Genomic DNA, 25424 nt, shown 5'->3' on the forward strand with positions numbered 1-25424 from the left:
TCTCTCAAGAACACACAGCATAATGTAATTTCATTTCACAGCTCTTGGCATTTCTCTCCTTCATCCTTATAACTTTAAATTTAAACAGAATATGAATTGTGTACACTGATAGGCTTGTTAGTATTGCGCTGTCATTTAAGTGCACTTCAGCATTTCGTCTTTCCTTTTGATCAAAATGAGGAAATAGAAAATGTTTTGTTATGGTAGTTTTACACATACACCCACAAGGAAATGCGTAGCTAGCTTGTGTGGGAACTGTAACTGATATATTTCAGGGAAGAAAATGCATGATGGGTAAAATTTTAACTCTGCCAAATGTTCATGGGGAAAGAAAAATGATCAAGCTCCCACATTGCACTTCAGTGTAGCTTACTAATTCTAAGGCTGTTAACTTTTATGAGTCCCTGCCTTGTTTACATCTATTACTGTCTGAAAGCACGCTCGCCCTGCCACAGAGTGCATTTCACAAGTTGTGCTTCTCATTCCAGGGGGCCATCTCCACAAACGTGCTTTCAGGTGTACAGTGTAGGACCGCTTATTGCAAGTTGACGGTTTGCCACCTTATCAACAGAATGCCAAGTGGACCATTTTGACTCCTCCAGCAAGCCAGCTGGACATTTGGCTGGGCCCTGTGGTCAGCCGAGAGCTTCCTTTGAAGGCCACTGCCCTCTAGCCACACCGAGGCCATGCACCTCTCTCACCAGGAAGAATTTGGCACTTGCATATCATGAGAGCTGGGATTCCCCATGCTCCTTCATCCTGAGAGCTTTGATAGCAGAGTTGCTCCTGAGGCACATAGGTTATCCAGAATGCATATCATTTGTTCATAGAAAATTAAGACTTGATTATATATCTTTTTATTTATGACAGGTTGAAATGAATCGACTTGTTACATTCACTGCAGTAAAGGAATATTAATGGGTTTGGTAAAATTTCAAATTTGACACTGCGAATATTTGAATTAAACAAACATCCCTGCTGTGTGTGTGTGTGTTGGGAGGAATAAACTTTGGAACTATTTTTTAAAAGTTATTTTGTAATAGTGCCTATTCTCAGTTGGCAGAAAATAACTATCTAGAATGTTGCTCAGGTCTAGTGAAAAGATTTAGGGAAGTTGTAACTAGCTTAATAACCATCTGTGGACTGACATCGATCGACACACCCAATTACACAAGACCTGAGTCTGAGAACTGGTGATGTGCAATCATCCCATCACATCTGGTCGTCATTATCAGCAACAGTAATGGCTCCACTATTTCTTTGGGGCCACATGAAATGACAGTGTGCCCATAGTAAAGGGGAAGTCAGGCCTGACAAAACACACCCATTCCCAACCCCTTGTTCCCAAACTTCTCTTTAAATGTACCCTTTTGTGAGGTTTTGAAGTAATTCACTTTATTTATTGTTGTTGTTTTTAATAAAATTTCCTTTAAAAAAATTTTTTTCCCTTCTTAAATACCATGACTTTCCAGTTCAAATTTTTGCCAACCCAAACCAGGAAGGGCCAAAGCACTCTGGGTCATTTTTCTAACATACCTCTTTGTCATTTGAGAGACGTCATGTCTGTGGTTTCCTGCTGCTTTATGAGTACAGAAGTATTCAGTATCTATTCTGGTTTACAGTCAATGTTACAACTGCTGTCAACCACTTATGAGCACTTTCTAATAGAAATCATTTTGGTCACTGTGAGTGGGAGGGAAGGAATTGATTCACAGGAATAAATTTGCATGTTGAGAAGATAATATCTAATAGTTCGCAATACCTAAGCACTTTCGTGTGCTTTATCTCTTTGACGAGGCTGTATGTTCATTTGTGGAGACTGAGGCAGAGACCCTGTGGGGCCTGATCCAAAGTCAGCCTGTAGGTGCCAGATCTTCGGACTGGCTCTTGGTGTGTAACTGGATGATTCTTTCATTGGCAAAAATATGGGATCTTTCTGTTCTTAAAGGGCACCCTTTTGCCCTTGGACGGTATGTTAGCAATTCTTTCCAGAGTGGAAAGAAGGTAGTTATATTTTCTTCCTTTTGATAAAAATCATTGTGTTTTCTCTAAATCTTGTTGTTTCTAATGAGAGTCTGATGGCACTGCAGGGTTTCTGACTAACGGGCCTTTTGGAAAATTAAGGTTTTATAGAAATTAGTAAGCTTTCCATGACTTTCTGAAGGGAGCAGACTCAATCCAGTGACACAAATGTGTTCTTTGACTTATCAGTACATTACAAAACATTAATTTTTCAACACATTAATTTTGGAGTTTTAATATTTACCTTCTTTCTGAAGCACATATCTGTGCACAAAGTGGATGCTTAATGGTTGTCATTGATTTGGCAAGAGGTCAAATGTGTTGGTGAGTATTGGTCGAGCAGTGCCATATAACTTCAGTGCCTAGATTGCGGTGTGCACACTGGCTGTGAGACCTAGCTCGTCTTTTGAGAAGTGATGTAGAGTTTCAGGAAGCACCCTGGGCCTGTGATCAGAAGTCTTGATATGGGACAGTGTGAGTCCAGGGAACATACTTAGCTAAGAGACCGCTTAAGAAAAAGATTTTGCATTTCTTTTAAGAGTCAGGCCTTGTGCTGAATGTTAGAGGGGTTGTTTCAAAGGGCTTCTTTGTCTAAGTTGAGGCTCCTGTCTATGAGCTGAGGAGAAGCAGAAGAGGAGAAACAGTTCTTGGGAACTTCCCCTGGAGGTTATAGCTGGCTCTAAAGGGTCCTGATTGGATTAGATGAGTAACTAGTTCCTAGGACTAATGAACTTCCCAGGAGTCCCTTTGGCTGTACATGTGGCTCCATGGGATTGCATACCGTTCCAAGTCATCATGTTTTGGAATAGTGGTTTTCTAATTTGAGTGTGCATCAAGTTTTGGGAGGTTTGTTAGAACACAGACTGCTGGGTCCACCCCCAGAGGTTCTGATTCTGTAGGCGTAGAGTGGGACCTAGTAATTTGCATTTCTGGCAAGTTCCCAGGTGATGCTGCTGGTGTTTGGGGAACTACACTTTGAGAACCATAGACTTGGAGCAATTTCAGGTGTTTGAGCTTTAGGGCAACAGGAGCTATGCAAGCTTGGCTGGAATTTTTTCACAGCTTTTCTAGTGCATAGAGGAGAGCTTCCAGATGTATTAATTAATTCATTCAACAAATATGTGAGTGTCCACTATGTGCCAGGCGCTGTTACAGTTGTTAGGGATACTGTGAAGAAAGCACACAGAACTCCCTCCGTTTGTGGAACTGAGTGAGCACAGGCCAAGATTAACCAGCTATCAGTCCTGCTAGTTATTGACAAGCCTGTTCCTTTTCCTAGTTCCCTTCCACTTATTTTACTTTCTTTTGGAATTTTGCTTTTAGTAATAATGACTTTGCTCTTATTAATCATCACCGTAACTTTTAAAAAATATATATATGTTTTTGTTGATTTTTAGAGAGAGAGGAAGGGGGAGGGAAAGAGAGATCGGAACATCGATGAGAGAGAAACATCCATTGGCTGCCTTCTGCACACCCCCTACAGGGGATGGAGCCCATAAGACTTGAATGTCAAAGCTATTGGTTCTTTCATTAGATACATTTTTTTACTTGCAATATTTCTAATGTCCTCTGCGACATAGTTTTTGAATTGAAGTTTTGAATTAAAAAGCTGTCTTCCCAGAGTGGAAGAGATAAGGATGGAGGATGTTTGTGAATTAGGTCGAATCTCTCCTTGAGAAAAAAAAAATGCTGTTTATGATGTAAGGACAATGAACAACTTTCCTTTTCATGGTCTGTGTTAGTGCAAAACTTTTGTTTGATGTCATTAAGCCTTCCCACCCCACCATTATAGTAGTGAACCTGGTAAATGTTTGCTGTTAAAAAATTTTTTTTTCTTTCAGCCTTAACCAGGGGACAAACTAGAAATGACAGAGTAGTAGAATGGAGAATCTACAACGCTTTCCTATGGAATGCTGTTGAATGGTCCTGGTGCTATGCAAGATTTGTGGATTTGTTGCAGGTCTTTTGCAATATCGCTCAAAGTTGAGCAAGACTTGTAAAAAGAAGTAAAGAAAATAGTTTATTTCATTTCAGAGTTTGGAAGCCCTGGCTTATGGGGATGAGCTAAAATAAAGATATGCTGAGTAAATACAGTGAAAGGTTATTTTGGTAATTAGAGGAAATTCCATTTTTTGTTTGTGGAGAGACTCTGGAGAGCAAATTAGAGAGAGGGTAAAACTCACTTTGGCGACACAGCAGAGCCAGGCAAACTCAGGGACATATATTCTATATATGTAGGTATTACCAAATATTTTTTTCAGTTATGTAAATGCAAATCATTTCAATGTTAGAGCAGCTCCGTTCATTACTGTTACTGGAAAAACGAGTTAAACCAAGCACATGGCCTACTGAGTCAACAGTGTCATTTTAGCATAAGGAGGCACAGAACGTTAAGTGAGTTATTCCAGGGCCTGTGGTTTTCCTCCAGCTGAGCAAAGACAGCTGTTGTTCAGAAGTGGGGCTTAGATGCAAAAAAAGAAGTTGCCCATTTCCTTTCTTTCTCAATTATAGCCACTTTGTTTTCTTTTTGCTTGAGACTTTTCAAAAATCCTTTTTTCTGCTTAGATTTCTGGCATCAGATTTCCTGAATTGGAGGGCATAGTATTTATTATTGACCGATTGTCATTTAAAACTTTATTTTGAATGCATCCACCAGTTCATGGACCAGGGCTGGTATATGACATCAGATATTCTTTAAAAAAATGTCCTAAGGAAACAGAAAAGTAATCTCTTTTATCATGTCATCATTTTCTACAGTTCTTCCGTGGTGCGGACATGAAGTAAGGTGGGATTTTATGGAACATTATACCAAACTGTAGTGATGAAATATATCCTTTTGACTTTGGAAGCCAAGAGTCTGGTGTACTCAGCCTTGTGGAAAAATAGTGCTGTGAGCTGTCTGAGGTTTCCTCAAGCGGGAGCCAATATTATTAACGGTATGTGTCTGGATAGTTATTTCTTGGTTTGGGGAGATGAATTTTTGTCTTTTTCCCTCTCTCAGTTGATTCCTTTATTAACTGGAGAGAAACAAACCAGATGAAGAAAATGTTCTATCTCTTCTGGCATTTTTGGTTTACCACATTAGTTATTACCCGCCTTCTCTGAATAGCAGGCCACACGTTTCCTGTTCAGCGGTTCAGTTTTCACCAACTTAACTGCAGATGTGTCCTTTGAAGGATTTGTTTCTTATCAATTAAATTATGGTATGCTTTATCAAATAGTGATGGGTTGCTTATTCCTAATACGGTCACCATTCTTAAGAGTAAAATCTTGTCAAGATGAGGTGTGATCATTGTTACGCTCCAGTTCCATAATTACCTTTGCTTCTGCGATGCTGTTCTGTTATTGAGAAGAAATGGTATCTAGTTACAATTTTACAAAGGAAGCACGCTATACAATTTCACTCATTCTCTTACCTCACAGGGTAGTTTGTTTTTGTGTTTTTCCTGAGAAATAATACATAGCAGTAGATTGAATCCTAGAGTTGGCAAGTTTTCAAAAGTGGGGCTCTTTTGTTGTGGAGGTAGGACGGATCCTGATGAATGGATGTCAGTCCTTATTAGGGCATGCTTGTGAAGAGGGGCCCTGAAATGCAGCATTGGTGGCCCCTCCAGTCCTGGGAACTCAGTCTTGGGTTTGTTTTTAACAAGCATGTGCTCATTAGCTGATCTTTGGTGTGTTTTTTATGTACATAGCTGGTACAGGGGTGCTTATCTACACAAGAATGTTATAGTCACAAATGTATACTATGGAGGTCTGCAAGTCTGGGTGGATATCAGGTTTCTAACTGCATCTCAACAGATGTATTGAGTGAAAGGATGCTGGACTAGTGGGTAAAAGATTTGTGGTCTAGGCCTGGTTTGGCCATCTTGACTTGAATGACTTTGGGTGAGTCCTTTATTTCTTTAAGTTGTAGTTTCCTCTTCTGTAAGATAGTGCTAATACCAATTCACATGCCCCACAGGGTTGTTGTTGGGATCAGATGAGTGTCTGAAAATGTTTGTAAATTATTAAGGAACGTTTATAATAGCATAGTTGTATGCTAATTGATGTGGGTACATTCAGACTGCTCAGGGCTGAGAAATCAAGGGTTGTGAGCTTACTTTCTGATTTGTTTGGCCAAAGTGTCACAATGGACTTAGAATACTTGTAGGTTTGAGCTGGGAACATGGATGGAAATGAGCTGAAAATCTCTGCCCACTAGAAGAAGCTGGGATGTTACTCCCAAATACATGTTACCAAGTCAACACCAGCTCTGCATTGTGCTAGGATAGGTACTTGTCACTCTTATTTTACTGGAAGGACAATGACCAGCCAACTAATTTAGGACATGACTGACTAGTTACTGAAATTCACATCATTAGAGTTATGCCTTGAGGGTAAAGTATTGTGTCTTTGGAAGGATGCTGATTTGGGGTTATTGTCTTAACATTATAAAGCCAGATTATATTGAGGGGAGGTCACTTGATTCACTTGACATTTTTAATGTAAAATTTAGAGTTTTGGAGACTTTCTATGGTAACTTATATTTAGGTCCAAAGCCAAAGTGATTACAATGCCTTAGTTTAAATATTTTCGATGAGGTCATGTGTGCTTTGCTGGGAGGAGGAGAAATGTTATTTAATCACTAGCACTGCACTAATAACCACATTCATGAAGTCCTTTGTCCCTTTGCTTGAACTGAGGGTTACTTGCTTTAATACCGATTTTCCAAAGGACTTAATCCTGTTAATGTGATGAGTTGATAGTGAGAAGGACATTCCCACTGGGCCTGAGTGGTGTAACTGGTAAAACTCCCTTTGCAAATCCCTCTTGTTTAACACGAGTGTCACTCCCATGTCCCCAAAGTGAAGTGAATTTTTATTGAGGAGAGTATTTTAAGAGTGGTAAACAAAGAGATTAAATTATCTCCTCTGCCAGGTCATTGTGATCTTAGAAAGCTAGAATAAACTATCATTTTGCAGATTTTATTTTTGTCTTCTTTTGTGGGAAATTAAGGAGTTGTTTATGTTCTCTTGGAGGGAGATAGAAAACTACTGACCTGCTCCTTCAACAGTTGGTCTTGGCAAACATTTTGCAAGCATTCACCATGTGCCTGGCATCATAGTGGGCTGAAGGTAGGGGGAGCAGGCATTGCATATGTGTTGCCCAGTCCAGATCTGTCTTTTGCTGGAACTCCCTTGGGCTGCCAGGCAAGAGGAGTGGCAATAAAGCAAATGTGGGGTGTGGGCCAGGGCATCTGCATTTTTTTTAATTCCTCTAGGAATTTATGACTTACTTATGAAAGTCGGGGAAGCGCTGGGCTCCAGAAAGTCAGCACCTCTTACAGGATTTACTCTCCCAATTTTTAATTTAATATATTGGAGTTTATGTCATTTCTTTTGCTCTTTCTGAGAACTCTAGACTGAAGCTGGAACAAGGGAAGTCTTTTGGCCTCTCTAGACCCAAAAGCAAGCAAGCAAGCAAACAAACAACCGTTGTCAAAGGCAGTGTGACTTTTAGGTTTGTCGAATCAGGTATTGTTACAAATGGAGAAGCCTAGATCTCCCATGTTTGAAGACACAAACATGGAAAGTTTTAGTTCCGGTATGGTCATTGATTGGTGTACCAATCTTCTGTCTTTGCTGCCTTTCTTTGCTCATCCAACAATTGAATGATCAAGAATGGACATGAGCATTTGCAAACCAGATCTTTGTTTATTAGTGTGCTAGGCTATTTTTAAACTGACTCTTACAACTTCACAGAAATCTAAGTAGTATTGGAGATAAATTCTTGCTTACACTCACAGTCAACAAAGAATATGAGTAGTTGAAAGGTTCATGGAATTGGAGGACTGGGGTATTTAAGAGGAATCGATTGAGCATTGAAATTATGAACTCTTCATCGATTATTTTTAAGTGTACATTATTTTTTTCTATTGACCATGGGGCCCAAGTTATCTTGGTGTGAATTGGCATTGATTTGTGTTTAAAGAAACAAAAAAAGCAGCAATTAAAACAAAACGAAATAAAAATGGAAGTTTGGGGCTATCTTTCATGTGTTTTTTTTCTCTTCTCGATATTTAATAAAGATTTAATACTTTCCTGCTATCTTCTTTTCTGTTCCAAGTTTGTTGCCCCAGGCATGTTCTTTGGAAACGGGAACAGTATGCATTGACCATTTGCAGATTTAGATATTTTCTTTGCAATGCTGGAAAAAAAATTCTATGCTTATCTGGAATATTCTGGGTATGAGCCAAGGGTTTATAGGACCTTTTGAGCTCTTGGGTTTGCACAGTTCTCAGTGATGTGTGCAGGAATTTGGAGTTGAATATTGCCTTCCGGTGAATAGGGTTAGTTTTTGGCTGAAGGTGAAGAACCTCTAACCCAGATAATAATATAGAAATAACCCGAATGTTAGGACCTTATCTTCTGCAAACCATGACTTCAGAACAGTTAGCTCTACATGTAGTGGGACCTTATTTAAGACTCAGACTCCGAACATCCATTAGCACAGTACATGGATTAAGGTGTCCTGTTGACTCAATTCTTGGTAGCTTTCATTGCTACCAACCAAGGTTTTGTTTTGTTTTTTAAAGGCTGTAGAGAAGAATGCCTATGGGGAAATCTGAGTCTGTTCTCTGGATTTCCCCCATTTGGTTTTGGGAAGTCTCTATGATTTTATATAATAACATATAACAATCTTAGGTTTTTCCATTTTCATTTTTAACATATTTTTGTAACTTTTTCTTTTGTGGGGGGGTCTACTCTAAATTAACAAACAATAGTAATTGTCTACTCCATTTAAAAAGCATTCTAAACAATTTAAGCTAAAAGAACACTTCGTTTCTTTTGGGTGGGTATCAAGAAGATTATATATATTTATAAAATTCTTTTCCAGCAAGGGTACTTAAAAGCATATATTTAAAATTAAGGGATTTTTTTAAAAAATGAAGTTGTACTTAACAAAATGGTCTTTTAAACACTTTAAAAAGGGAGCATTTACTAAAAGCACAGGAAATTGGTGACAGGCAGAATTTGTCTCTGATAACAGAACAGATATAGGTTATAGAACAGAGCAGATAATAGATATAAGATAAGACAATGGAATAACACCTCGGATTGGCCTTTTTTGACCACTAAGCCTTTTGTGTAGAGAATAATTCAATGCATTGAGACTGTTTTGGCTCACATTGGTGCATCCTGCTCTTTGGCTGTGTATCAGTGACTCTCCTCAGGGGGAAATGGTATGGTACAATGAAAACATACTATCCTAGCTTACTAGTCACTTGGAATTTTTATTGCTGTGTTTTTTTGCATTTGCCATTTAGATGTAAATTTTGGCTTCCATTCATTTCATTTTAATAAATTCTTAACATAATACACATGGCCTAAGATTCAAGGGGAAGGGTGGGAAAGGGTGTGTCTTCCTTCATGCAAATTTTAAGGCAGGAATGTCCAAAGATGTTTTAGTTTTGTGAAGATTAGAAAAGTATAGGTCCACTCTTAACTTTATATCCTGGAATAGGCCAGGATATTTGTACCATGTTATCTTTTTTTCATTTTGCTTTCTACTTTTACACAAAATGAAACCAGAATTAGTAGGCACAGTCACATTTGGGTATCCCTATGCTTATTAAAATTGGAGCCTTAGAATATATCAAACACATAAACTGATTGTTGAGTTTGTTAATAGGTTTGTCTTAGTTACGGAGAGTTAGTTCATTGAATATCTTATGAGTGCTGAGTATACTTGCTGTGGTCCAGATACTGGACCACAAAGGCCCTGGGGGATACAAAGATGAGCCAATCATGGTCACTGCCTTTAGGGAATTTGCACAAAGGTGGGCAAGAGAGATGGGAAAGCCAGCATTTATAACACATCTGTCTAGGATGTAGTGGGAGAACAGAGGAGGACCATCTGAATCAGACTGGAGGGTCTCTGAGGGCTTCTTAAACAATGTAGTTGCTTTATCTATGGTTTGAAATATAAGTAAGAGTTAGCAAGGTAGAGAACAAAGGAAGAGAGGGGCAGACTTTTCCAGATGGAAGGATGTACATGTGTGTAGAGCTGACCATTAACAAATTGGCCACATCAGATTTATAAGTATATGTGGATTTTTTTCAAATCTTGAATTTCATATAGAAGAACTAAATCCATTTTCATCCCTCAAAATGGGAAATTAAAATTTAGCTCACATATAAATTAAAATTTTCTGCAGTCTCTAAGAAGACATAAAAGAGAAAGAAAAAACATAGTGCATAGTATGTGACAATATAGCACAGCAAATATTGATGGATTTTGTTTTCTGAAATAAATCCAATATTATAAAATATGACAAAATTGGAATTTTTTAAATCAAAGATTATTCTAGATTCATCAACTCACTGGGAGGAACTCTACGATGATTATCTTTATGAAACAAAAATTCTATTAGTGATGTCAAAAATACCCTTATGTTATTATAACTTCACTTTTTGTTGGTTATATTTTCTTAAATCAAGGCATACCTGTTTTTGAAAAGTAGTAATATTTTGCTATGAACCCTATAGGCTAAGTCTTAATAATTTCGATGGGTCTGGTATCAGCATCTCTTAAGTAGGAAACACATTTTCTGTTAGATGGTATCTGGAAAGGGCATAGAAGTCCTTGGAACATTATCAGAAAAACGAAATTGGTATCTCCCTTGTTGCATTGACTTGCCTTTTAATCAAGACAAATTTCAAGGAGGAAGACAGATGTTTCTTCATTTTGTTTTTATTTAAATGTACCACTTGGGATTTGAGGCTTCTGCACTTCTTCTGTTTGTTTGTATTTTTTTTTTTCATGGCTTGATCCCAAAAAGTGGAATAAAAATTTAGTGAAAGCTTTGTTGTTTGAAATTGCAGGGTTCTGTAAGAGTTACTGCAAATCCCTGAGGTCTCCCTGTCTGCACTCAATTCTCCTATTTTTGTTAATAATGCCAGCAGTCATTTCAGAGAACGGTGCTTTGTTAATTTTCCTGAGCCTCTTCCAGACACCATGTGCCCGAAGCAACAGCAGCCAGCCACAGCCAAAGTCCCAGGGTATCAACTCAGACATCATCTTTCTCAAATGCTGCTACTTGAAATTTGCATAACGTCGAAGAGAACATTAAAAGGGCCCTGTACCCCTCCTCTTCACGTATTTCAGGAAGCCCAACCATTCAAGGCATTAACATGTCTTTGGGTGAGCCGTGGATATGAGCACGGATACCACACTGCAGACGGAGGGAGCAGGGGATGAAAAAAAAATCATGTGAGATAGACAGCAGACAGGCTCATTTGAAGAGGCTACAAAGCAACAAGTAATACCAATTTAGCATGACGACATGTTAATACAGCAAGTCAAACCCATTGAAGGCTGCTCAGATTACACCTGCTGGGCTGCAGACTTAATTACTCATGTTGGAGATTCCTAAGACAAAGGGAGGCTTTTAAACCGGTGGTATGTGCCTGGCACCGAGACTGAAAAGCCCTGGAAAAACCTAGGTAAATGCCTAGTGAACATTTTAGGATGATTCCATCAAGTTGGGACACCTTGGGCCTGCCTCTAAATGGGCAGATTCCTGAGGCATTGGAACTGATTAAAATCAGTGACAGCTTATTCTGTTGTTTACAGTTGTGTTTACAGGCGGACCTTGGAGATACTGTGGGCTTAGTTCCAGACCACTGCAATAAAGGGAGCTGTAATCGTTATTGCTGGTGAAGGTGCTCACCTGTGTATACAATGGAGGCTGATGAAATGGAATAAATACTAACACCTTGTCTGGACTGAGTTACACTTAGTATTAAACCAGGGTTCATTTCTTAAATGTCCTTTTTGGAGTGATTCTGAGATTGGTACTAAGAGAATCTGCTAAAGGACTAGAATAGAAGCCATTTTTATTTTGTTCGTATTAGAGTCCTTTGAGAAGGTCACAGCCCCCCTGTCCCTAATCCTCACTTCCCTCCATTCGATTGTATAGACCACAAGGATAAGAATTGCTTTATTCCTGTTTGATTTCCATGCAATGCCTAGTTGAGGGCCATGCTCACAGTAGTTGTCCAACAAATATTAATAGAACTGTATTAAAATTGAATGGCATTTTTGCTCATATGTAATTTATTTTACCTTTTGCAAATCACTTCCTATGTCTACAGTGCTATACGTTGTTTTTTTTTTAAGAGCAGTGACCTCAGGTTTTTTTGTAGTAGTTGTCTGCTACTGATGGCAGCTGGGAAGAATTTATTCCATTTATCGGTATTATATCCTGAATTGCCTAGGGCTCTTCTATTTTTCCTTGATTCCTCCATTTGTTTAAACTGGGGTTGGATTGCTGTAACGGGTTTCCCTAAAGATGCCATTTACCGTGCAACCAAGAATTGAAGTACCTATTATATGAGCGAGGCTTTTTTGAGCTCTTACTATTTATCAGGCATTGTTTTATGCTCTTTAATGTACGGTATTAATGCTTACCAGAGCTCTGAGAGATTATTTTACAGATGAAGAAACTGAAGTACAAAGAGGATCCAGAGGTAGGCAGGTAGTAGTAAATGGTGGAGCTAGAATTCAAACCCAGATCCCAGTTTCGGTATCTGTGCTTTCAGCCACTAAACTACCTTGTCTCACATCTCCAGAAAAGAAGAAATGTTTTCTATCCTCTTAGTTCTTAAAAGTGAAAAAGCAGAAGTCTGTAAAGAATTAAATGCTAAGTTCTGAGTGTTACGGGAGTAGGGGTTAGGCTATGAGGACCAGAACCCGCAGGAGGAGGCCTTGTGGGTAAGGCCAGGGGTGACTGGGCTTCAGAGGAATGAGTACAATTTCGATACAAAGGGGAAGTAACAAGCAGAGGAAGCTGAAACACACGTGGAGGCATGGAACCGAGTTCGGTGGTGATCTGTTCAAGGAAGAGGCAGCACTCAGTGGTGGGACTCAGACCGGACAGGAGAGGTAGCCTGCCATCTTGTAGGTGAGCATGAGGGCTTAGCCTAGAAGTCAGAAATGGCTTATCCCCGGAAGAAAACAAACGCCTTAGCTTGGCACTGTGCGAAGGTCCTGCCTAGCCCTCCCAGCTGGTCTCCTGAAGCCAAAATGAGAGTAAGTTCTGAGAATTAAGACTGAAAGCCATTGTGGATTAGAGCAGCGGTTTTCAACTAGTGTGCCATGGCGCACCGGTGTGCCGCAAGGTTTTTTAAAACAGGCAGTACTTGACTGTGTAGTCAGGGGCACTGACCTCTTTTCCCTTAGGCTGTCAAATGAAAAAAATGACAACAGCCAACACAACAATAGCCGTCCAGTGTGAATGAATCAAAATTATACCGTATTTTTGGGGTCAGGTCAGCAGAATATATATTTTTTGGTGTGCCACAGAATTTTAGCGATTAGTTTTTGTGTGCCATGAGATGAAAAAGGTTTAAAATCGCTGGATTAGAGAGTGGTGGAGTGACGCATTGCAAGTGGTGCTTCTGGGAGGTTCGATGCAATTAGAGTGAAATCTTTACCAGTTGCGGGGAGCTGAGTCAATGGATATCTTCAGCCTAGTCTAAAAAGGGATGACTTGAATAAGCTTAAATCAGAAAGGAAAAGAAAAAAAGGTTGATGTCTGGAACATTGTATAATCTTGACTTTTTTCTTTTTTTAAAAAAGTATCTTTTTATTGATATCAGAGAGGAAGAGAGAGGGAGAGATAGAAACATCAATGATGCCAGAGAATCATTGATCAGTTGCCTCCTGCACACCCTCTACTGGGGATCGAGTCCACAACCCGGGCAGGTGCCCTGACTGGGGATTGAACTGTCACCTCCTGGTTCATAGGTTGATGCTCAACAACTGAGCCACGCCAGTCGGGCTAATCTTGACTTTTTTCAAACCTACGTCTGACTGTGTCATTTACCTTGCTTAAAGCAACCCAGTAGCCTACCCTCACCTAGAGGAAAAGCCGTGATCTAACTCCTACCTGCTTCCCTGGCCTGACTCCTGCTACTTCTACCTCCTTTACAATCTGTAGGCATATGAATCTGGAATAGCAGACTCATTCTCATCTGTTTCCTCTGCCTGGGGTTACTCTTTCTCCATATTTCCATGATTCTTGCTCATTTAAACCTTAGCTTAAAGATACCTCCCCACACAGGCCTTTCCTGGGTCCCATGCACCCAGCCTCTGTGATTACTTTGTATCCGGTAACTGGTTCTGTTTCCAACAGAATCTGTCACCACTGTCTGAAATGACTTTGCTTATTTATCCATTTATTAGCTGTCTTTCCCTAATAGAATTCTGTTAGCCATGGCATCCCTGACATCAGGGCCTGTACCGTACATCATAGATGCTCTGTTATGTTCTGAGTATTAGAAGACTAGTCCCCAATAATGCTGCACAGAAAATGTGTGAAACTTGGAAATTGGCGTCTAGATTTTATGTCATGTTGCCCTGTGATGGAGTGATGACATTAAAATCTGCTGCTTCTTGTTTTTGCCTCTTGTGGGGGAGGGAGTGGGCATGCGTGCACGTGCACAGACACACACACACACACACACACACACACACAATGTGATTGATTTCAGTCAGCCAGTATCTATTGCATGACCGCCATATGTGGCTTAAGATGAACATTTGGGGAAAAGTTACTCTTTTTGTGAATGACTAGTTTCTCTGAGTCTATTAAAACATTAATTTAAGCATCAGTTCTCCAACTGTGGTATAATTGAGCATTTTGGTTTTTTACCCTACAAATAGAAAGCTGCTTTCAATTTTATTGTTAAATGTATATGCTTTACATTGAGGGGGAAAATAAATTGAATTTTAAAGTGAGGTCTTTCCCAGTTACTGTTATGGTTTTGAGTTATCAAAGTGTTAACTTCTCTTTGTGTAGCAAATAATTACAGTATTCATTTAGAAATAGCCCCCAGGCAAAGTCATGAGTCTGAGATTTTACTTTATTTTTCCTTAGTATATTCAGGCAATGTGTTCTCATCTGGATCATCCAAGACCTCCAGTGGATTATGTCATTTTAGGGGAGTCCTTAAAGTGGACACTCTTTTGAGTACAGTTGCTCTCAAAGTGTTCCTCGGACCCATAGCATCAGCATCACCTGGGAACTGGCCAGGAATGCTAATTCCCAGGCCTCCTCTACACCCACTGAGCCACCATCTGTGGGGTTGAGGTCCCGCACACCCTGCAAATGATTCCGCTGCACACGGAAGTTTGAGAACCGTGGCTTAGTAAATGTTAAAAGGTTTAAGGTAGCATGACCCTACAGATTAGCCAGATGGCATTAATTATTAGCCCTGTAAGCCCACCTCCTTTTTGGTCACCGAATTTGATTGGCTCACTAAGGCTAGGCTGTAAAGTTATTTCATAGATTGATTGCCACCTGTTGACTTTGTGTTGTTTGTATTTCTCTGAACCTGTCGCTGTATTGATTTACCAGGATGCTTAATAGGGACAGGCTGTGATTTATTTATTTATTTTTTTGCACCCATGGCTTTCTGAGTCATGGGCCACTGGGTCCTCATGCCTTTCTGGACAGATTTCTCCAGGTACTAGGCATGCTGCCCATACGCTCTTAATGAGGGAGGTGTCACTGTTGGATCACGTGGAACCTTCAGGAGCATTTAGTTCAGCCTAGATTGGTTTGCAGGTAGGAAATGAGCCTGCATGAGGTTGTGCTTTGCTTGTAGTAAAGTAGCACAGCTAGTGAGTGGTAGAGGCAGGATTTCAGTCTCCTGACTCCCTCACTGCACCAGGATCCCTGCAGGGGGAGGACAAAGTTGCAGTTTGCTCTCTGCCTGGGGGACATTTCTTTCCTACTGTGAGGTTTTCTTCTTTTATTTAAAGAAAAAAAAAAACAAATAGTAAAAAGTCAGGAAGTTCTCATTGAAACTAATAAAAGTGTCCAAAGTGAATGAAAAAAAAACCAGTTTGAGAACTTTGGTATGGAGGAAATAACCTGACATTAACTGTTTTAATTATAGTTGTTGCATTGGGCTTATCAGTGTGGGAAGAGAGAGCATTCGAGCCCTACAGGGAAGTGGGATATAGACAACAAGATGACCCTTTTCCTGAATCTGCCCGTTCAGGCTGCTGCCTAGGGAGTGCTTGTGTGATCCCAACCGCGGTCGTGGAGAGGGGCTGGACTCAGTAAGAGATCGAGGTCCCAGCCCAACACTGCCAACTAGTGGTGTGACGCCCCGTGAGGCGGTCACTGTACCTTCTCGGCCTTCACTTTCTAGTAAATGGGTGTGATAATGCCTATCCTGCCCATCCTGAGGAGGAATGTGCCCGCTAGTGGAAAGCAGTGGGTCACTGCAGTGAAGAGCACAGACTGTCGTGGGACTCCGAGTTTCTAGGTTCAAATTCTGGGTCTTTAATTAACCGGTGTGATGATAGGCAGGCTACTTACCCTTCCTGTGAAATGGGCATAATGAAATTAACTACTTCATACTGTTACTGGCATTAGAATCCTTGGGTTCCCCAAGATAGAAATTGAGAGGAAACCCCAGGAAAATTTCCAGACAGATTTTATTAAGCTTATGCTGGAGCACAAGGGAGTCAGCACAGAGAAAGGAAGGCCCCCTGAACTGGCTCCGGGTCTGGCTCTGCTTGGCTGCTTTTACAGAGTGGGCTTGCGCAAAAAGGTCGGCTTGCGCAAAGAGGCGGCCCTGTGAGGGGTTTGGGGACTGGAATTTTTCATGTCAGGGCAGGGTTACTTTCTCCTCCTGTTGGGTTGCTGAACAACTGTCTCTGCCCCTGCACTATGGGGCAAGATGGTGGTGTTGCTCATTGCTGCTACCCCAGGAAGGTCGTGTAGCGGCCAGACCTCGATCAGCTTCGCATGTGGGTCAGTAGATTAAGAAGGCATTCAGAAGGGCGATAAAATCAGCTACCTCTTGGAGGGATGGTGACGTCCTTGCGTTCCTTCCAGCCACCTGGTCTAATCTTAGCTTCCTAGCCACCTGGTATTTTCTATTTCAGGGCCCAAGTCCCTATACCGTCTCAATAGGCTTGTAGGGAAGATTGAATTTGTCTATATAGAGTGCTTAGGACAATGCCTGCTATTTAGTAAGTGCTATGTGTTAGCTGCTATTGTTAATACTGTTTTTAAGTATTATTATTTTAAGAGATGAGATTTCCGTAAACATGTTCTCAAATAGTTCCATCACTTGATAAGAGTACTGGGCAAATACAGGGATCTTCTGCAGTATCCGTTCATGGAGGAGTTTTTCTAACATCAGTCTGTGCCTGGGCCTTGCTGGGAAAAGAAGTGGTTTCGATGCCCAGGAAGGGCAGGCCTAGAGCCTCTGATATTGCAGTTTAGTCAAAGAGTGGTGTGGCTAGAAACTCAAACTGGAGACTTCTCAGTTTTGCTTTCAGGTATTTATACATGAGCCATCCCAGGAGATGGAAATCTTAATAATCTTCTGGAAAAAGTTCATGGACTTCCATTTTGATTCTGATTTTTGACTAGGTTTCTTTCTGTCTTGCCTTTTCGGTTATTAGAATTATAATATTTTGTTGATGAAAATTCCAACTCTGAAAGCTAAACAATCAAGGTATTGTCATTATGTAGCAAGTGAGTGACAGACTTTGGGTAGCTTTCCTCCTCTTTTGGCTTAAATCACAAAACATTCTACTTTCGCTGTTTATTTCTGAGTAGCCTGTTTTTGGGAGGGATTAGGGTGGTGAAGTGCCTTATTGTTGCCTGGTAAAGGGACTGGGGTTCAAGAATTTGAGAATTATTATTTTATCTGTATGTATAAATGAACTTTTTCATTTTCTTTACTTTGATCCTCCTCTTCCTCTTTCTCTACAATCTTTATTCATGATCTATTCCCCTTAAAGTTAGAGATTATGTTTTATATATTTCTCTATGTATTCCACTTCTCCTTTTCCCTCTGGATCCTAACATAATGCCTGGTACATACTAGGCTCTCAGCTATAGTTTGTTGAATGAATATTATTGATGTGTCTGATTACTTCCTCAAGTGACCTTTTCTGAAGCCTCACCTGAAGGCTTAAGTAGCTAATATGGTGGTGATCTAGTATCTACCCTGGTCTTCCTAAATATGTATTGATGAATCTGCATTACTTACCTGAAGTGTCCAAATCCCAAGATGCTCGTGGCCTGTCATGAGTATTATAGTTTGGATTTCCCTAGTATCATTGGGAGATATGAATGTAACAGCTAGGGAAATCCAGGCACAGATAATTAAAAGCATCATTCAAGACCACAAAACAGTTATTGTGGGAAGAGACACTGACCCCAGAAGCCAAAAGAAAGAAAAAAACACTGATTAAAACTCTAAAAGGAAACCCAGATCAGGTTGGATATGGGAACGAATGTTGATTTAGATTGGATAACATTTCTTTGATGTCTGAGGGTTATGATTAGTGACTTATTTCTAATGTGTGTTTGTTTTTATTTTTAGCATTGCAATGTCGGGACGGCATTGAGCTCTGTGTTAATGAAGGAGTATGTGTTACCTACCACAATGGCACAGGATACTGCAAGTAAGTTTTTCTCTGTGCTTTTTCTTCTTCGTGTATTTTATTTTATCTCATTACGACCCTGGGCAATATTCAGTTCTACTATTCTATTTTTGTTATTTCTGTGAAGTGTTACGGTTTCTCTAACTTTCCTGATGTAGTTCTACTGTGAATGAGGATGAAAGGATGTGGGGACCAGATAGACGGCTAATAAGATCTCCTTATTACCTTCTTGTTATCTTTTTCATTATGAAAGAGACTTTTCCGTGAGTAATTTTGAATGACAACGCTAGTTTTTAATTAACTAGGCTAGTTAATATACTAGTGCCGTGGTTGGCAAACGCGAGCCACATGCGGCTCTTTGGCCCCTTGAGTGTGGCTCTTCCACAAAATACCATGGCCTGGGCGAGTCTATTTTGAAGAAGTGGCCTTAGAAGAAGTTTAAGTTTAAAAAATTTGGCTCTCAAAAGAAATTTCAATCGTTGTACTGTTCATATTTGGCTCTGTTGACTAATGAGTTTGCGACCACTGTACTAGTGCATTCTCCTACATGTTTCAGTTTAAGGCACACCCTTAGAATCTCTCCTAAACATGTTAGCTATGATCTTGTTTTTAAACCAAACTAAGTAGATATTAACTTTTTAATTCTGCCTAATATTCATGAATATTATAGCCACACAAAACTCTTTTTCTAGTGTAAAAATTCTGAAAGAGACTGTGCAGGAGGAAGATGCACACATGCTTGTCGGGACGGGGTAGGAGCAGGGGCTGTGGGTAAATGCCATTCTATGGGTTTACAAGAATGGGGATGAGGAACAGGACTAGGGAGCATAGGCTAGTTCTGAGAGTGTTACTTTTCTTTTTCTCCAACCATCTAGTTAGATCATCTCATAGATAGTTTTTCTAGGTTTCCTATGACCCTTTTTGCTTTCTACCTCAATTGAAAGTTTTTGATAGGAGCATTTATATCATGGAAAATAAGACTTGATAATAAGAAATTTATCTTCTTTAATGCTTTTATAATGTATATACTAGTACATACATATATATAGGTATTTACTTAAACATTGTAAGGGAGTTTATCCAACACATTTTTGTTTCTTCTCTGGATATTTAATCAAATACCATAAAGATAATAAGGACATGTGTTCCCATTAAGTCCATTCTCACCAAGATCTAGGTTCTTTAATGTCATAAACGAGAATTTTTCCAAGTCAGAAGGAATTTTCTTCTTCACTGAAGTGAAAATATTTTAAGCTGTGATGACAGTCTTAACAATAGGTTGTTTGGATTGGAATAAAGATAACATTGGAAATGAAATTTTTTATGTAACTGATTATGTGCTGTTTACTTAGTTTTTCTGGCTGGAAAAAAACCCACCTCAAAACATGTGATACATTTTCCTCTTAAGAATAGAAGCACAACTGGAGATAAAAAGGGAAGGAACTTAATACCTAGAATCGGCCACTGAAATCTTGTTTAGTCCCTTTTTGGCATCTGGTGTCTTAGTTACTTGCTTTATTCTATTATTCAGCTCTCTTGTGATAGTTAACCCATTACATTATGATCATTTGTTGATATATTTGTTTCTCTTACTAGCTTGTGAGGTCCTGGTCTTATGCATCTTTGTATAGTTATAATGCCTGGCATGTAGTTAGTGCTTAGCAATATGTTTCTTGAACCAAAAAGTGCTCAATAGATACCATTGTCCACATATTTAAAAATATATTTGTCTTCAGAAGAAACTGGTCATCTCTAAGAATTTCATTTGCTTCACATAGCATCTAGGATGGTAGGCAATTTCGTTTACTTCCAACTTATTTGGAGATATTTCACCTTATAAATAGGGTCTAAAAGTTGGCCTACATATTTGTGGTCTGACATAGGGAGAGATGGTTTCTAGAGGAGACCAATTTCTGAGCACTTACCAGGAAAGGACACTAAGGATTGCTTTGGGGAGCAAACAGATTTGTGGGCTGCTAGTCTCCAACTCTCCAACCAAGGTGAGAGAGAGTTGCCCCCAGTTTATGAAAGAAGCACTGCTAGGGAACAGGGCACTCACTTTGTGAATGACGTAAATGGAGCGGCCTGAGTTCTGTCCCTGGATACTTATTCATTGTTGATGGGATGGATTGCTTATGGATATAGTTCTGGGTGGGTCCCTTAGGGGTCCTCCAACCCTGTTGTAAGAGAAACAAGCTTTCTGAGAAAGGCTCAGTAAGAAAAAAAATGAGCAAGGCCATCCTTTTGGGAGACCAATCTGAACAACTAAACTTGGGGGGAAAGAGCGTTTCTCTACCTGAGGAAAATAAACTAGCATCTTCAGGAGTTGACAGTGTCAGCATAAGTGGACACAAGAAATGCAAGGACAGTATCAGGGAGGCAAGTCAGTCATCCCTGCAATCCCAGGCCATAGAATCTCCATAGGATGTTAAGCAAAAACAACATCTACTTACAGACCTTCCGATGTATCCTCATCAATGTTGTTTTTCCCTGGGGAAAGAAGGTAGGTAACCCAGCTTGTTCGGTAAATATTATTTTCACAAAATGGTAAATGAATATTAGAACACTTAGCAGGTTTATAAGAATTACATCAGACATGCAGGGCATATGATTATCTTTTATTTATATGAGATTGCTTGGTGGATTAAGAAAAGAAAGTTAAAGCCAAATTCCTTTGGTGGGTGGAGTGGAAATTAATGGAAAACGTTTTAAAGTAGGAGGTATCTGTCTGTATAAAGAGCCTAATGTTACTGATTCAGCTAAAATATAATGATTGTTTACAGAAATTATAGAAATCCTTGGTTAAGATCACATTGACAGATGAGGATAAGTACTTGCAAAGGTTCGTTTTGTACACAGCTCAACTGTTGTTGTTTTTTCTTTTCACTGTTAGGAGCCTAAGTAGTCAGTCAGTCTGTGATTATATTTCGATGCCAGGCAAGGAGAGCCTGTGTAATCTTGCATAAAACTCAATTATTGCTCCTAAATAGTTGTTGTCAGATCTCAATAAAGCCCTGTCACTACAGAGAGATAAGACATTTCATTCTCTCCCTTGTCCTACTGGGAGGTGTAAATATATAATTAAGTTTAGCTGTCATTAATCACTTTCAAGTTGCTTGTCTCAGACTTTCCGATATAAACCACCCCAAATCCCAATTTGATTAAAAATCATGGGCAACTCAAGTTCACTAGAATGTTGGGGGTTGTCGAGGTTACTATTTGTAAAATTCACAAAGTGTGCATTTTTAAGACATGTTTATCATAATTATTTAAAGTCCTTGTCTGCCAATTCTTAACATCTGGTTTGTCTTTGGGTGTGTTTCTCTCAACATCTCTTTCTCTTGACTGTGGGTACAATTTTTCTTTGCTTCATACTTATGGTAGTTTTTATTACTTACTGGACATCATGAGTGATGCATCGTAAAGTTTATCTTCCACTAAAGAACACTGAGTTTTGGTCTAGCAGGCAGCTGCCTTACGGGAAGACCACCATGATCCTGTGAAGGACTTGGTTTTAGGTTTTGCTCTGGTGGGTCTGTTTTGCCCTTAGTCTGATGGTTTAAGTCTTAGTCCTAGGATACGGGCCTTCCCACAGTATGACCCCTAAGGGGATTCGGTGGAAACTAGAGGTGTTTCCCCAATCCCGGATGTTTCCCAAGCACCTCTAATTTGGTAGGACTTGAATTCAAACCTCCCACTCCCCAGAACCATGCTCAGCCTTCCAACTTTTTCGTTCTCTTGGCGCCTAGCTATCGTCTTGCTCATGCCAAGCCAGGAATCACTTACGGATTTGAGTGGAGTTGTAGGCACTGGGGACTTCTCTGTCTGTGGTGCTGGCTTGTCCAGGCTCCTCAAATTGCAGCTGCTGTGACGGGTCCAGATACCTTTGACTGCTCAGCCAGTGAGACTTCCTTTTTCTGCTCGCACTCTATCCCTCTTCTGCTACATGGACTGGGAATACCTTCAGGGAAAAGGAAGTTAGCTCTTCTTTTTGTGAGCCTCATATCCCTTCCAGTTTTTGCCTGCTTTAGATTGCTCTCTGGTACCTTTAATATTCTGTCCATAGTTCATAATTATTGAAAGTAGGAGAGTTGGTCTGATATTATTTGAAGTCCTTGTCTGCCATTAGTTTTAATGATAAAAATTATAGTTATAAAGTAGTCTTTCAAAATTTTCTACAGCACAGTGTTTGATAAACAATGGAAAGTCACCATGAGTTACATAGGATCCTGTGGATCAGTGATTACATTTGAGAATCTCTACTTTTTGGTAAAGTATCTAATTGAAAACTATATAAAGTAAATTATGATAGCCCTGGTTGGAGTGTTGTCCCCGCGCTCCAAAGGGTGGTGGGTTTGAATCTCAGTCAGGGCACAGACCCAGGTTGTAGGTTTGATCCCTGCTAGGGTGCATATAGGAGGCAACCGATCGATGTTTCTCTCTCACATTGGTGTTTTTCTCTCTGTCCCTCTCCCTTCCTCTCTATCTAAAATCAATTAAAAACATATCCTTGGGTGAGGATAATAATAATAATAACAATAAAGTAAATCATTATAAATATGTTATAAAATACAACTTTGTATCACATTTTACCTAAAATTTGTCTACTAGCTCTAAGGTACATGAAATATTAATGACTAATGATTTTCCTTGCTGGCCACTTTTTTATAATTTTTTAATCTTTACCATAAAATGAAGAATGCTGCCTTTTGGCTCACTAAATACCTTTCACAGAGTAATCTTTGTGTGTGTGTGTGTTTTTAATGTGATGCTTAAGGAGTTATTAATTCAGGAATTTTTCAGCACATGCTATTTATGTATACCATATGTAGCAATGTAACAGACAACTGTGACTGTGGTAGTAATTCATAGATATTGTTATCACATTATTTCACTCTTCTTTGGGAAGCCATGTAATAATCATCAGTGTGTGAACCTGGACTTCTTAAAGAGGCTCAGAATGAGTGTTGCTGGAGTCTCATCAAGTCACCTATGAAGTGATGGACTGTCCTGTGGAGCCACCAGTGAAGGGGCTGGGCCAGGGCTAGGTGAGCGGGTGCCAAAAACTCAGCAATCAAGATTAAGTAATGTTTTTATGGAGTAGTTCAAAAACCAAAATCAATGCAAAAAACTATGATAAAAGATGTCCAAATGCTAAATAAAGAATAGATCAGTATTGCTGATTTTTCTCTGTTGCCTCATACTCGGTGTGGTTCAGTCTGCACTGGGACTGGATCAAGGCATCTGGAAGATCCTGCCTGGTGGCATGGAGAGGTCATAGGATGTAGGTCAAATGGACTTGAGTTTGAGCCATAATTCCTGTTGCCACTCAGATCTTTGACAAGTTAAAGAATATTATGCTAGCTAATATTTATCCAACACTTACTATGTGCCAGGCTCTGTGCTCAGTTAACCTCTTTACATGCATTTTAGCCCTCATATGAAGCAGACAGTCTTAATATCCCTGTTTTACCAGTGAGTATATGGAAACTCAGAAAGGTTAGATAATTTGCCCAAGATCACATAATTAAGTAGCTGACCTCTTAGCAAAGTGCTATATCTCTGAGTCTCAATTTACCTATCAGTAAAATGGGACAGAATTATCTATTTTAAAGTGATAGTACAAACCACATTCTGTAAAGGGTTTGTGGAACATTTGAAAGAATATGAAAGGTAATTTTCCAGATAGGGGATATGATTAAAACTCTACTGTATAGAGTTCCTGGTTTTAAAATAGAGCCAGTAGCATTAGGTAGACCTACGCAGCTCTCTCTCTATCCCTTGGAGAAGACTAGGGGTGTTGAACCTGCTTGTAGCTACATGAGTGTATGTGGACCAGGCTCAGCTAATGCTGCATTTCTGAGAAGTGGCCTTTGACTGGAAATCTCAGTGAAATTACTGCAGATGAAATGTAAGAAGAGGGTTGAAGGTGAGGATACAGGATATTGGCAATTAAAATGCTTTTTAGTCGAGGAAACCAGATTGAAAAACTTGAAACTTCTCCCTTCTTTTTCCTAATGGAAGATGAGCAAGTTCTGACAGATTTTATGCAGCTGTGAAATTGAGACAGGTCAGATTCAAATGACTTCTGGTAAATCTTGCTGCCACCACAAAGTCACAAGTTGTTAAACATAGCACCTCCCATTTGCGTAGTGAGTTACAGATGTATAGATGTGTGTCCTGTAAGGCTTTCCTTGTTGAGGCAGTGCGGTCCAGTCCTCTAATAGTACCATTCCCAAGCGATTCTTCTAATTAACACATATCCTTGAAACATCCTTTAACAAATATGTTAAGCGTTCCTCAGGAATTTTTTATAAAAGAAGTCTTGATTATCAGCTTCTTATCAATATATAACAACAGAATTCCCATACTCTTTTAACTAATTCTTATTCTTTGGGTTGGAACCTTTATAAACATCATTGCTAGATGGCAAAGTAGGAGAAGATGGTTTGCTTGTCTTGGGTAACTGCCAGTAAATTAAATCAACTAATTTTGTCCTGCAAACCTGGCGTGAATAGATGTGAGTTTAGCTAGACTTCTTTCAACACAGTCCCCAGGTTAACCATAATCCTATGTAAAGTTTCTTTCTTACTGTTTCGTAGTGGCATGTCAGCACCCTTAATTTCATGTAGGAATTCTTTGCCCCCTTTTTTCTTGTGACTAAGCAGGATGAGAAATATTTCTCTTTCAGGATCTGAAGTAGCTTAATTAAATCCTTCATTTTAAATTTTGGCTATCCGTCTTTCATCAAGACTCGCCAGATTGAATGCATGGGGTGGGGATCTTAGAATGTGATAAAAATGTAATTATCAAGACATTTCCAAGTGCTGTTTTCTTTGTTAAGCTACCATAAATGTGAGCGTGTGATGGAGGTTTTCATTAAGCCTCTTTTCAACATCCTGCACCTAAGGAACTTGGTAGCTGGGAATGAACTTTAG

The 25424-nt window shown here is 39.6% G+C and overlaps 1 protein-coding gene across 1 annotated transcript in view; it reads left to right on the forward strand.

Annotated features, from left to right (window-relative positions):
- The window catches only part of NOTCH2 (notch receptor 2), a 127798-nt gene that overhangs the window by 18008 nt on the left and 84366 nt on the right, over window positions 1-25424 (forward strand). The window contains exon 2 of the mRNA XM_028154207.2: window positions 18426-18507. Within this exon, the coding sequence (XP_028010008.2) occupies window positions 18426-18507 (82 nt within the window). The remainder of the gene's footprint in view (window positions 1-18425; window positions 18508-25424) is intronic.

Source organism: Eptesicus fuscus, chromosome 22, assembly GCF_027574615.1.
Source record: "Eptesicus fuscus isolate TK198812 chromosome 22, DD_ASM_mEF_20220401, whole genome shotgun sequence".
NCBI classification, from domain to species: domain Eukaryota; kingdom Metazoa; phylum Chordata; class Mammalia; order Chiroptera; family Vespertilionidae; genus Eptesicus; species Eptesicus fuscus.